The sequence below is a fragment of the Tupaia chinensis genome, unplaced genomic scaffold (assembly GCF_000334495.1).
Source record: "Tupaia chinensis unplaced genomic scaffold, TupChi_1.0 Scaffold142716_1, whole genome shotgun sequence".
In the NCBI taxonomy this organism is placed as follows: Eukaryota; Metazoa; Chordata; class Mammalia; order Scandentia; family Tupaiidae; genus Tupaia; species Tupaia belangeri.
The window spans coordinates 7,906,180-7,919,962 of NW_006202562.1; the positions used below are offsets into that span (position 1 = coordinate 7,906,180).

Below are 13,783 nucleotides of genomic sequence, written 5' to 3' on the forward strand. Positions count from 1 at the left end.
AAGGGATTATGGCATTGCCATCATCCCTGGGGAGGGGAGTGATTTCTTGCTTTCTGTCTCTCTGTAGCTCTCTCTGTCTTTGGTGAGTGCACGCCCTATAGCAAAAATCTCTCTTAAAAAAAAAAAAAAAAACCTGTATTTTGCCTTCTCCAATTTGAAATATAATAAACTTATTAGCTAGATTAAGGGACTTTAATACAGTCATCTTACTTGCCAATCATCTTTAAATCTTTGTGTGATAAAGTTTTTTTCCAATTATTTTCAGAGATTGCAGACAGAGTGGGATCGTCACAAAGGTATTTCAGGTAGACTACGAACCACCAAATACAGCCTCTTCCGAAGACAATGATGAAAATATTGTCAAAGATTCTTCAAAGCAGGTAAGTAATGAAACTATTAATACAATATATTTATATTGTCATCATATTCTCAGTGCTTTCTTTCTCAGTGGGGACATTTTCCTTCTTTCCTTCCTTCCTTCCTGCTTTTATTCCTTCCTTCCTTCTTTCTTTTTAATTTTGCTATAGGGTATGTGTGCTTGCAGGAGAGAGACAGAGAGAAAGAGAGAGAAAGTGAGAAATCACCCCCTGGAGGATGACCACACTGCCATGCCTTCTCCAGTCTCCTCTCAGGATTTGGGGCATGATGCACACATGCCTGATGTGTTTTTCAAGCTGCTAGCTCTGGAACTTGACCCAAATAGTCATCCACGTTGGAACCAGCCACTTCAACCATTATGCCATTGGCTGATTCACCTTTCTTTTTTTTTTAATACTTCTTTTTTTCTTTATTCATGATAGAGTACCTCAGCGTGCCCATGAGAGTGAAAGGAGAGTGAGAAACGCCCTCCACAGGATCTGGTTTATGCTGCAGTCTCCTTCTTTCAGTTCCCCGGCCCATCAGGTCTTGGACACTTGGCGCACATGCCTCTCAGTTTTTAGGATGACTGGACTGGGGATTTGAACTGGCACACTCTGTGGGATCTGGCTTCTCTTGGTCAGCGCATTTCAGCTGCTGGTAGAGTTGGCCCATGTCTTCCCTTTCATTCCATTACTTTGCTCTCAGTCAAGTCCCTAGAATTTAGTATCAGCCGCTACAAACCAGCTTCACTGGTTTCCCAGCCTCTGGCCAGCCCTTCCTTTACCCTGAAGATTAGAATTCCTACCCTGCCTGTTGCCCATGTCTTGGTGTCTTCACTTCCCCCTTGGCTACTGAAGAAAGCAGAAACCTTTCTCTGTGTCCCAAGTAATTTGTTTCTGTTCTCTGTCAGCCTTTCTTGCTTTGTCTGTGACACCGCCCTCTGTCCCCAACACACACAGGTTCTCCAGCCGAACTAAACTCTGCGCACTGTTCTGCAACTGCCACCTTAATGGCGAGGTTAAAGTCAGTGTTTTTATAAAATCCTTTGAGTATGTGATTCCTTTGTTCTTTGTCTTCCCCCTGCACTGTCAGCCCCAGGTGGCAGAGAGCAGCTGCCACACTCAGTGCCTTGCACAGAGGCAGGCAGGAGAGGGCGGTGAGTGCATACCTGGTGAAGAGCTGCATCAAGATCATAGACGCCCGCAATGGGCACAGCCTCCTCTCATCAGCTAGTGAGTTAGACCTGCCTAAGAAGGATGTTTGAAACTTCTGTCCCTGGGTTGTGGACAGCAGGGCTGGAGGATGGGCTGGCCTGAGATGAGGTGACCAACCAAGAAGTCTCAGTCATGCTGGTCATGTTTGGAGTGATAGAGGAAGTTTTTGGGAGTGTCCTTTAAGCCCAGCAATGGGCCTGAGACCAAAGAAACTGTAAGACCAATTCAGGGGGCTTGGGATGGGCTCACATGTGATCAAGGCAGGAGTCGACAGAGGCTGAGCCTTCCTGTGTCAGCAAGTGCTCAAGCTTGACTCGGATGGAAGGGATGAAGCCCATGGACTGTGTGTGGGCAGGCAGCATATATAAGTCCTCACCTGGTCTGCCCACCCTGTCTCGGGCCCCTGGACCTGGTGGACCCTCTATAGTTACATTTCCATGATTGCACCATCCTGCCTACGTGTGCTGCTCCCTGCCTCCTGTGTTGGCCACGTTGCCTAGTAAGGCCAAGCAGCCAGACATGCTGCTGACCAAGCAGCCCAGATCTAAAGCTGGGTGTTTCCAAAGCAAAGTGAAAAGGGGTCACTTTGTCAAAACTACTGTATGCTCTTTCAAATAAGAAACACATGCCATGATGCTTTTTCTAGTGTGTACCTCTTAATGCTTGTATTCTACATGGACATAATCAAGTGATTGGTATATAATCTCTTCATTTCTAGGAACTAAAAAATGGATTTGTTGGATCAAAACTAAAGAAGAAATATAAGAATGCTGAAAACAGACCCCGCTGGAATGTTAACCTTAGAAAGTTTCCAGGTATGATGTGTTAGAATGAAGATAACATTTAGTATTCTAAATGCATGTGCAGGTTTGCTGCTTGTTTACTGATTGTTTTCTTCTTTTTAGCTTGTTTTTTTTTTCTATAAGGAAGGGAGAGATGGGGGTGGGAGGTGGGACATCTAACAGGTTTTCATACCACAGTCCATAGTCAGTGCCTGCTGGCCTCGACCATGGGCCTGGTGTGCTCAGGCAGGTTCTAGGACATGAACCCAGGACCCCTTCCGGGACATGAACCCAGGACCCCTTCACTCTGGGTCCAGCCGTGATGCTGCTGGGCCACCATGCAGCCCCACTGCGTGTTTTATTATCTGCAGAGATGCCAGAGTAAGAAACACTGGAGCAGGAAAGTAGGCTGTGATTTGAATTTTAGTGCTTTCCTACTAAGAGCTTAAGATCATGAGTATAACCAAGCAGTCTAACAAAGTCAGATTAATTGACTCATTGCAATGAGAGAGACCACACACCTGGGAGAGACCACACAACATGAGGCATCTTACTAAAGAGAAGGCAAGGTGGAATTATAGGGTTTGGGGAAAGGGTGGAGTTCAATTGAAATTTAAATGCAAGCAGAAGGGGCTGGCAGGTGAGGTGCTGGACTCCCACCTGGCCAACTATGGTTTGAGTCCTGGATCTGGTGGCTTGCTTTCTTGATTTCCCTCTCTTTCTCTGTCTCTCTCTGGTTGAATTAACATAATAATAATAGGGGCTGACAGGTGGCATGGTGGTTAGGGGTGCTGGACTCCCACATGGCTGACCGTGGTTCAAGTCTTGGACCTTGCAGCTTTCTTTCTCACTTTCTCTCTCTCTCACTCACTTTGTCTCTCTCTAGTCAAATAAAAATAAATAGTTAAATAAAATAATTCTTTAAAAAATAATAATAAATAAATTAAATTAAATAATTCTTAAAAAAATAAATGCAAGCAGATATTTTTTTTTTTTTCGTTTTTGCAAGAGGGCGCATGCACTAGCTGGGAAGAGGCATAGAGACAGAGAAAGTGAGAAATCATCCCTCACAGGGAATGATCACACTGCCATCCCTTTTCCTCCTTTTTCCCTCCTTCTTGGATTTTGTGCACATATGCACACGTGGCTGGCATTTTTCTCAAGCCTCCTGGTCCCAGGACTTGAACTGCACAGTTGGCCATGTGAGATCCAGCCACCTTATCTACTATGGTATAGGCTGGCCAGAAAACAGAAATGTGATGGGCGCCAAGTGAAGGTGGGCAGTGTGTGAAGGGGACCCAGTGTTCTGCTACCTTGGAAACCACAGAGATACCCACGGAACGTGGTGCCCTGTGCTCTTTACCTGAAGCTCTTTGCCAAGATTGGAAATTGAGTGTTTCAAAGTGACTTAGGTCCTCCAGGCAAGCAATGATGTTTTGTTTTTCCTGATACAGCAAAGTTTGTGATAATCGATGGTTTTATAAAACAAGATTTCTCTGCAAGTCAGAAGGCAGTAGTCACTCACCGAGGGATGTGTTAGGACGTTTTACAGTTGCAGTGTGTCCTGGGGAGGAATAATTGATTTATCTGTTTTCCCAGATTGATGTGGAAGACTGGAGAATGTAGCAGGGAAGATAATGTCCTCAGTCTGGGCTTATTTTTTTTCTTTCTCAGTTCTAATTCCTTGAGTTGGGAGGGTCTTTATGTAATTGTTACTTCTAGGAGAAGAATGTGATGACAGTGGTCTCTTGTTGAAAGGTTTCTAACTATGAACATATTGGGACTAGCAGTTAGCGTAATGGCTATGTCGCTGGACTCCCACGTAGTCGACCGTGGTTTGAGTACCGGACCCGGTGGCTTAAACTCACGCCGGGCGCGTGTGCGTGCGTGCCCAAGATCCCGAGAGGAGAATGGAGGAGAAGGGATTGTGGTGTGGCCATCCACCCTGGGGGATGATTTCTCGCTTTCTGTCTCTCTGTCTCTCTCTGTCTGTCTGGCGAGCGCACACGCCCTATAGCAAAAACCTCTACAAAAAAAAAAAAAAAAAGACATCTTTGTGTGACTATATATAAGTACAGATGCTCACAGAACACTGTTTTTTAAATATAATTTTTGACTTTGCAATAGGTGAGAAAACTGACCCCAAAACCTTAAAGGATCTTCGCTTCTCAGAAAATCCACTGGAAATCCCAGCTTCCTGTGAAGGATCAGGTTCTAGACCCTACATCCACCAGTCCCAGGTAACATCTGAGGAAAGTCTTTTGGGTTTTAAAACACCTCCAATATTTTAATTTATTTATTATTTATTTGCTTATTTATTTACATTTAATTATAGTACACCTTAACAGTGTACAATGATTTTTTTAATACATGCATTGAATGTCAGTCAAGTCAAAGATTTTACCATATATGTCATCCTTAGCAAATGATTTTCCATTGTTGTATCTGTTAACTGGTTTTTCTGGAGCCCTTCCCACCCCCAGCACTTCCAGTATTATTTATTTATTTATTTATTTAAATTTTTGCTACAGGGCACATGTGCTTACCAAAGGAAGACAGAGAGGGAAAGTGAGAAATCACATTTGCCACAATCCTTTCTCTCAGGATTTTGGGCATGCCTACACATATGCCTGGCATTATTTTTTCAAGGCATGGTTGAGTGTAATGCAAAAATATATTTATACTAGTTGTCTACTACTACTGCTATTTTAGTGTTCTGATTTTTCTTTCTTTTTTTGTTTTTCAGGTTTTTGCCATATGGTGCACATGCTTTCTTGAAAGGAGAGAGACAGAGAGACTGTGAGAAGGAAAATCAGCCATCGTCTCTGGGGGGGATAGACATGCTGTAATCCCTTCTTTTTCATTTTCCTCTCAGGATTTTGGGCATGCATGCACATGCACCTGGTGTGATTCTTAAGCTTCGAGGTCTGGGACTCTAACCACAGTCAACTGTGTGGAAGTCCAGCACCTTAACTACCACGCCACCTGCTTGGCTGATTTTTCTTTTCTTTCTCTTTTTTGTTTTATAATTCTAATTTGGTATACAATTGTATTAGTTTCATACTACTAATGATGGCTTTTTTTTTTTTTTAATTTGCCAAAGGTCACATGCAACTAGTCAGAGAGAGATATGCAGAGAGAGAGAGAGAGAGAGGGAGGGGAAGCGAGAAAGCATCCCCATGAATCATGGTCATATTGCAATCCCTTTTCCATATTTCTCTCCTTTTGGGATTTTGGGCACACATACACATGTACTCAGAGTGTTGTTTTAAGCCACCAGTCTGGGAGTCAAGCTGTAGTGGGCCATGTTGGATCTAGCTACCATGACCACTAGGCCAACTGGCTGGCACTAATGTTTTGATTTTTCAATGTTTATGAAATCCAACAAGACTTTTGGCATCTAAAGGAAAACCAAGAACTCTCACTCTTTTCCTTCTACCTGAGCTCCAAGTAGAACATATGTGGGGGAACTCCAAGTAGAACATATGTGGGGGGACCACCAGATGGTGTAGCTGTTACTTCACTGGACTCCCACATGATTGACTGAGGTTCTAGTCCTGGACCCTTTGAAAATCATGCTGAGTGTGTGTGTGTGTGTGTGTGTGCATGTGTGTGTGGCCAAGATCTTGAGAGGAGAATGAAGGAGAAGAGATTACAGTGTGACCATCCCCCCTGTGGGGGGAGTGATTTCTCTCTTTTTCACTGTGTCTATCTGTCTCTCTCTCCAGCAAGTGCATGTACTCTAAGGCAAAAACCTCAAAAACAAAATGAAACGAAACAAAAATCCCTGGAGTTACACTTTCTTTTCTTTTTAAATCAGCTTTCATATTTATAGGAACCCATTATGACTAGCAATAATTTTACAAAAGATCAGCGGTTAAACAAGAATCAAGGCATGGTTGAGTGTAATGCAAAAATATATTTATACTAGTTGTCTACTACTACTGCTATTTTAGTGTTCTGATTTTTCTTTCTTTTTTTGTTTTTCAGGTTTTTGCCATATGGTGCACATGCTTTCTTGAAAGGAGAGAGACAGAGAGACTGTGAGGAGGAAAATCAGCCATCGTCTCTGGGGGGGATAGACATGCTGTAATCCCTTCTTTTTCATTTTCCTCTCAGGATTTTGGGCATGCATGCACATGCACCTGGTGTGATTCTTAAGCTTCGAGGTCTGGGACTCTAACCACAGTCAACTGTGTGGAAGTCCAGCACCTTAACTACCACGCCACCTGCTTGGCTGATTTTTCTTTTCTTTCTCTTTTTTGTTTTATAATTCTAATTTGGTATACAATTGTATTAGTTTCATACTACTAATGATGGCTTTTTTTTTTTTTTAATTTGCCAAAGGTCACATGCAACTAGTCAGAGAGAGATATGCAGAGAGAGAGAGAGAGAGGGAGGGGAAGCGAGAAAGCATCCCCATGAATCATGGTCATATTGCAATCCCTTTTCCATATTTCTCTCCTTTTGGGATTTTGGGCACACATACACATGTACTCAGAGTGTTGTTTTAAGCCACCAGTCTGGGAGTCAAGCTGTAGTTGGCCATGTGGGATCTAGCTACCATGACCACTAGGCCAACTGGCTGGCACTAATGTTTTGATTTTTCAATGTTTATGAAATCCAACAAGACTTTTGGCATCTAAAGGAAAACCAAGAACTCTCACTCTTTTCCTTCTACCTGAGCTCCAAGTAGAACATATGTGGGGGAACTCCAAGTAGAACATATGTGGGGGGACCACCAGATGGTGTAGCTGTTACTTCACTGGACTCCCACATGATTGACTGAGGTTCTAGTCCTGGACCCTTTGAAAATCATGCTGAGTGTGTGTGTGTGTGTGTGTGTGCATGTGTGTGTGGCCTAGATCTTGAGAGGAGAATGAAGGAGAAGAGATTACAGTGTGACCATCCCCCCTGTGGGGGGAGTGATTTCTCTCTTTTTCACTGTGTCTATCTGTCTCTCTCTCCAGCAAGTGCATGTACTCTAAGGCAAAAACCTCAAAAACAAAATGAAACGAAACAAAAATCCCTGGAGTTACACTTTCTTTTCTTTTTAAATCAGCTTTCATATTTATAGGAACCCATTATGACTAGCAATAATTTTACAAAAGATCAGCGGTTAAACAAGAATGACATATTTAAGTATGAATACATAGAATAAGAGATGCAAAAATGGGGCCAGTTGGTGGCATGTTGGTTAAGGCTTGGACTCCCACATGGCCAATCTCAATTTGAGTCTCAGACCTGGCAGCTTGCCTTCTCACTTTCTCTCTCTCTCTCTCTGATGAGCACATATGCCCTGTAGCAAATTAAAAATATGATAAAAATGGTAAATAAAATTAAATAAATAATTCTTAAAAAAAAAAAAAAAGAAATGCAAGAATTAGGCACATTTGAATCCAAGTAATAAAAAAAAGAATCCACAGGGCTAACAACTGGTGCAGCGGCTAAGGCGCTGGACTTCCACATGGCTCACTGCAGTCTGAGTCCCAGACCGGCAGCTTGAAACTCATGCCAGGCACACGTGCGTGTGTCCATCTCCCCAGGGGATGATTTACTTTCTCTCTTTCTGTCTATCCAGTGAGTGCATGTGCCCTAGAGCAAAAATGTCTCTCCCTAAGAAAAAATCCACTGAAATACCCAAGCAGGATGGCATAGGCACGTAGTATGAATGTCAGAGTGTCAGAAATTAATCTGTAAAGTACCTAGTATATAAACTCAAAGCAATTCTGAATATTTTGGTAACAAATATTTGTCTAACAAAACTAGAACAAAAATAGTCAATTCTTATCAGAAGAAAAAATAGAAAATGTGTTTGTCCCAAATGCTCAGAAGCTGTATCATTAAGATATTTCATGGCTAATAGGTCCTTCACCCATGTCATCACCATCTGCACCAATATCATCTCCATCTTCAAAGTATGAATTAATGTAGTCATTTTCCTCTTCTTGTTCTTCTTCATATTCCTCCTGTTCTGTAGCATCCTCATTCTCATTGCCTTCTTTACTCTTCTCTTTTCTTTCTTCTTTCTCTTCATTTTCCTCATGTGATTTTTCACCATTGTCTTTCTTTTCCAACTCCTCAATTTTTTCAACACACCTGCAGTATTAGTGACTGAAGTTCCTTTGCCTTTAGACTTTTGGGATTTGGGGCCTGCTTTTTTGCATTTTTTCCCTTGTTATCATCTCCCTCTCTCTCTTTTAAATTAAATTAAATTAAATTAATTATTATTTTTCTTCTTTTAGTGAGCCCTTTTGAGTTTCCTAGAGATACAGCCTTTGTGAAAAATGGATACTAACTTAGGGTTTTTTTTTTTTTGGAGAGGTTTTCGTTATAGGGCGCGTGCGCTTGCCAGACAGACAGAGAGAGACAGAGAGACAAAAAGCGAGAAATCACCCCCCTGGGGGGATGGTCACACCGCAATCCCTTCTCCTCCATTCTCCTCTCGGGATCTTGGGCACACACGCACATGTGCCCGGTGTGAGTTTTAAGCCACCGGGTCCGGGACGCGAACTGCGGTCAACTACGTGGGAGTCCAGCAACATAGCCATTATGCTAACTGCTGGTTCCCCTAACTTAGGTTTTTAAGTTCTAAATCTGGTCTGTCTTATGGTAAATTCAGATATCCTTTATTGTAAGTTCACATTTAAAAAAATTTGCTAGAGAGCACTTGCATTCCTCAGAAAGAGACTGAGAGAGGAAAGAGAGAGAGAGAGAGAGAGAAAGAGAGAGAGAAAGGCCCTCCACTTCATGGGAGATGTTCATGCTTCAATCCCTTCTCCATTTCTCCTTTCTTTCAGGCTTTTGGGCACACACACATACACACACACACACACACCCAGCATGCTTTTTTATACAAACCATGCAGTTGGCCATGTGGGATCCAGGCACTGGCTGGCCCATAATTTCACATTTTTTGTGACATACGCTTGTTTGATTCTGAATAGCACTTTAAGTAATTTTTTTTAAAGAGATTTTTGCTATAGGGTGCATGCGCTTGCTGGAAAGACAGAGAGAGACAGAGAGACAGAAAGCGAGAAATCACTCCCCAAGAGGGATGGCCATGCCGCAATCCCTTCTCCATTCTCCTCTCGGGATCTTGGGCACACATGCACACGTGGCCGGCGTGAGTTTAAGCCACTGAGTCTGGGACTCAAACCGTGGTCAACTACATGGGAGTTCAGTGACATAACCATTATGCTAACTGCTGGTCCCAAACTTTAAGTAATTTTTAATGTTAATTACTGGAGTAATACTCATGACCTTTCTCATCATGGTTTAAAAAAAGATGAATGCTAGATATTATACACAATTGTTAAAATGCATTTCAGTAGAATTTTACTATGTGGCCTTTGCTATATTTTACTGACTATATCTCTATATTTATACATACCTATATTTTTAATTTTAGTCCCCTGGTTTTGCACACATAACTGGCCAGAAGGGTTTGACAAGCACAGAGATCATGAGAATTCAAAGGGAGACAGACTTTCTTAAGTAAGTATCACATTTTCTTTACTCTCTTAAATATTACTGAGATGCATTGTGGTCAAAGCGAATTTAAAGATGGGACATAAGGGTGGTTTCATCCACCCACCTTTTTAAATTAAAATTTTACAGATTTTTTTTTTAAATTTTAGGTTTTTGCCACAGGTAGCATGTACTTGCCAGATAGAGACAGAGAGTGTCAGAGAGAGGGAAGGTGAGAAATCAGCTCCCCCAGGGGAGATGGCCATTTAGCAGTCCCTTCTCCTCCATTCTCCTCTCAGGATTTTGGGCATGCACACACATATGCCAGTGTGATTTTTAAGCCACCAGGTTGGGAACTTGAGCCATGGTTAGCCATGTGGAGTCCAGCGCCTTAGCCACTATGCCACCTGTTGGCCCCTATTTTGCAGATTTTTAAAAGGTATAATTGACATACAGTATATGAATTGCATATATTTATTTATTTTAAAAAATTTGCCGGAGGGAATGTGCACTCACCAGAGGGAGACAAAGAGATAGAGAGGGAGCAGGAGAAAGCAGCCCTCAGTGGGGCTTAGTCACACTGCAATCCTTCTCTTCAATTTCTCTATCCTTTTGGGATTTGGGGACACATGTACATGTGCCTGGTGTGTTTTCCAAGCCATTGGGACCAGGATTAAAACCATGTGATCAGCTAAGTGGCCAGCTCAAAACCGCATGTATTTATAAAGTTTAATAGATGTTTGAAATGAAGCTATCACTATAATTTAAAAAAATAAACAAATTCATATCCTCCAAAAATTTTTCTACATTGTACTTTTTTGTAACACCTCCATTTCAGCTCTTCTCATTCCCTGGTAACTATTGATCTGTTTCTTGTTACTATAGCTTAGTTTGCTTTTGATTTCTCACATAAATAGAATAGAATAATTTACTATGTATTCCCTTTTTTTTTTTTTTAGAGGTTTGTTATAGGGCGCGTACGCTCGCCAGACAGACAGAGAGACAGAAAGTGAGAAATCACCCCCCCCAGGTGGGATGGCCACGCTGCAGTCCCTTCTCCTCCGTTCTCCTCTTGGGATCTTGGGCACGCACGCACATGAGCCCAGCATGAGTTTTAAGCCACCAGGTCTGGGACGCGAACCGCGGTCAACTACATGGGAGTCCAGTGACATAGCCATTATGCTAACTGCTGGTCCCTATATATTCCTTTTTTTGACAAGCCTTTTTTCACTCAGTGTAATTATTTTAAGATTTACCCATGTTGTTGCTTAAATCAAACATCTGTTCTTTTTATTGCTGAGTAGTATTCCTTTTTGGATCCACAGTCATTTGTGTATCTGCTCTCTTATTTAAAAAAAAAAATTTAAGGGTCAGCAGGTGGTATAGTGGTTGAGGAGCTGGACTCCCATGTGGCCAACCGTAGTTCAAGTCCCAGACCTGGGAGTGGCTTTTTCACTTTCCCTCTCTCTCTATCTCTCTGCTGTAGGGTATGTGGGCTCCCTGGAGAGAAACGGAGATGAGGGGAATGGCCACATAGCAATCCCTTCTCCATTCTCTTCTTGGGATTTTGGGCACATATACACACACATGCTTAAAATGTCTTTCAAGCCACCATGTCTGGCACTCAAACCTTGTAGTCAGTCATGTGAGATCCAGTTACCCTGATCATCACATCAGCAGCTGGCCCATAAAAGTTCTTTTTTTAGGGGGCCATCAGATAGTGTGGTGGCTAGGATGCTGGACTCCCACATGGCCAACTGCAGTTCAACTCTTGGACCTGGTGGCTTACTCTTTCACTTTTTCTCTCGCACTGTCTCTTGTGAGTACATGTGCCCTGTAGCAAGTTACAAAATAATAATAATAAATAAAATTAATTAAATATTTTTTTATATTTTGCTTCTTTTTTAAAATAAATATTTTCTGCCATAGGGCGCATATGCTCATTTGAGAGATACAGTGAAAGAGAGAGAATGAGAAATCACCCCCCTCCCCAGGGGGAATGGCCATGCTGCAATCCCTTCTCTATTCTCCTCTTGGGAGTTTGGGCACACATATACACCTGGAGTGTTTTTCAAGCCACTAGGTCTGGGACTCTATGTAGTCAACCAGAGATCCAGTCACCTTAACCACCGATCTACCTGCTGGCCCTAATTTTTTTTTTAATAGTTTATTTACTTCTATTGCCAGAGGGCACAAACACTTAGCAGAAGTCGGGGGGGGTGGCAAAACACCCCTCAATTGTGGTTATGCCGCAATCTCTTTTCTTCCATTACTCCATCCCATCAGGATTTCAGGGGCCCACACACATGCATCTGTGTGTTTTTCAAGCCCCCTGGACCAGGTTTAGAACTGTGGTTGGTGATGCGAGAGCTGTGCATATGCACAGTGTTTAGTGGCACGTTTTTCAAGCTGTTGCAGCTGAGACTTAAACCCTGGTGAGCCATGTGGGATTCAGCTTCCTCTGTGCAGGACTTACCTATTGCAATATAGTGTTGGCCTGTTTTGGAATTTTTGAAAATCAGTTGATGACATTTTATGAGTCTAATTCTGGATTAGGGATTCTATTCCATTGATGTTTCTCTGTATTTACTCACTACCATACTGCCTTGATTACTGTAACTTCATGGAAAGTTTGAAAACAAAGTATTGCAAGTCATCTAGTTTTATTCTTATCAAGGATATTGTATCCATTCTAGGTCTTTTCTATTTTTAAATAAATTTTAAAATCAGCTTGTCAACATTTACAAAATGCCTGCTGGAGTTTTGAGTGGGATTGCACTCAATCTATATATTAGCTTAAAGAGTGTTGATAAATTAATAATACTGAGTCTTTACAATTCATGAAAATGCTTCATCTCACCGTTTAGGTCTTCTTTAATTCTTTCATCAGTGTCTTACAATTTTCAGTGCACAGGAGTTATTCATCTTTTACTAAGTTGTTCCTGTCATAAATGATATTGCTTTTAAAATTTCAGATTTTCACCAAGAGGCAAATACATGATTACTTTTACATGAATTGTCTAATATAATCAAACCCCTAGAAACAGAAAATAGAATAGTAGTTTCAGGGACTGAGGAAAAGAAAAAATGGAGTTTTTGTTTAATGGTATAGAGTTTCAGTCATACAAGATGAAGAAGTTCTAGAGATCTTTGTAGAGTGATGTGCACATACTTAACAATATTGTAATACACACTTAAAAATCGTTCATAGTGTAAATTTATCTTATATATGTTTTCACCAGAATAAAAATTCCAGTTTTTTATTTTTCTTTACTAGAATATACAGTATTTTGTGTAGTAACCTCATATCCTGAAGCCTTATCAAATTCAGTTATTATATTAGTTTATCTGTACATTCCATAGAATCATCTCTGTAGGGATCAGGTCACTGACAAATAAAGACAGTTTATTTTATGACCTTTCCCAATAAATCGTTTTTTTCTTTTTCTGTTTTATTTTTCTTGACTTGTTGCACTGGATAGCACCTCTAATATAATTTTGAATAAAAATGGTGAGACTAGACATCCTTGTCTTATTCTAGATCCTAGGGGAAAAGCATTTGTCTTTCAACATTAAATATGATATTAACTATGTTTCATTTTGTTTTGTTTCTTGTCAATGACCTTTATCAAGTAGAAGACGTTTTCTCCTATATCTAATTTGCTAAGAGTTTTCTTTCTTTTTTTTAAAATTAAAAAAAATTCTTTATTTACATTTTCTCATAAACATTTACTTTACATATCAAAAAATTTTTGCTCATACGCCATAGTTCTTGAAAGTTAGTACATTTCAAAATTTCAAAAAAAAACCCTGAATTTTTTTTTTTTTTGGAGAGATTTTTTTCACTGTAGGGCGCGTGCGCTTGCCAGACATACAGAGAGAGACATAGAGACAGAAAGCGAGAAATCACCCCCCACGGGGGATGGTCATGCCGCATTCCCTTCTCCTCCATTCTCC

General features: G+C 41.2%; 1 protein-coding gene across 1 annotated transcript in view; it reads left to right on the forward strand.

Moving 5' to 3' along the window:
* The window catches only part of DZANK1 (double zinc ribbon and ankyrin repeat domains 1), a 191,113-nt gene that overhangs the window by 26,291 nt on the left and 151,039 nt on the right, over positions 1–13,783 (forward strand). Inside the window, exons 4-7 of the mRNA XM_006163646.3 lie at positions 266–380; positions 2,293–2,389; positions 4,484–4,596; positions 9,768–9,853. Coding sequence (XP_006163708.1) covers positions 266–380; positions 2,293–2,389; positions 4,484–4,596; positions 9,768–9,853 — 411 coding nt within the window. The remainder of the gene's footprint in view (positions 1–265; positions 381–2,292; positions 2,390–4,483; positions 4,597–9,767; positions 9,854–13,783) is intronic.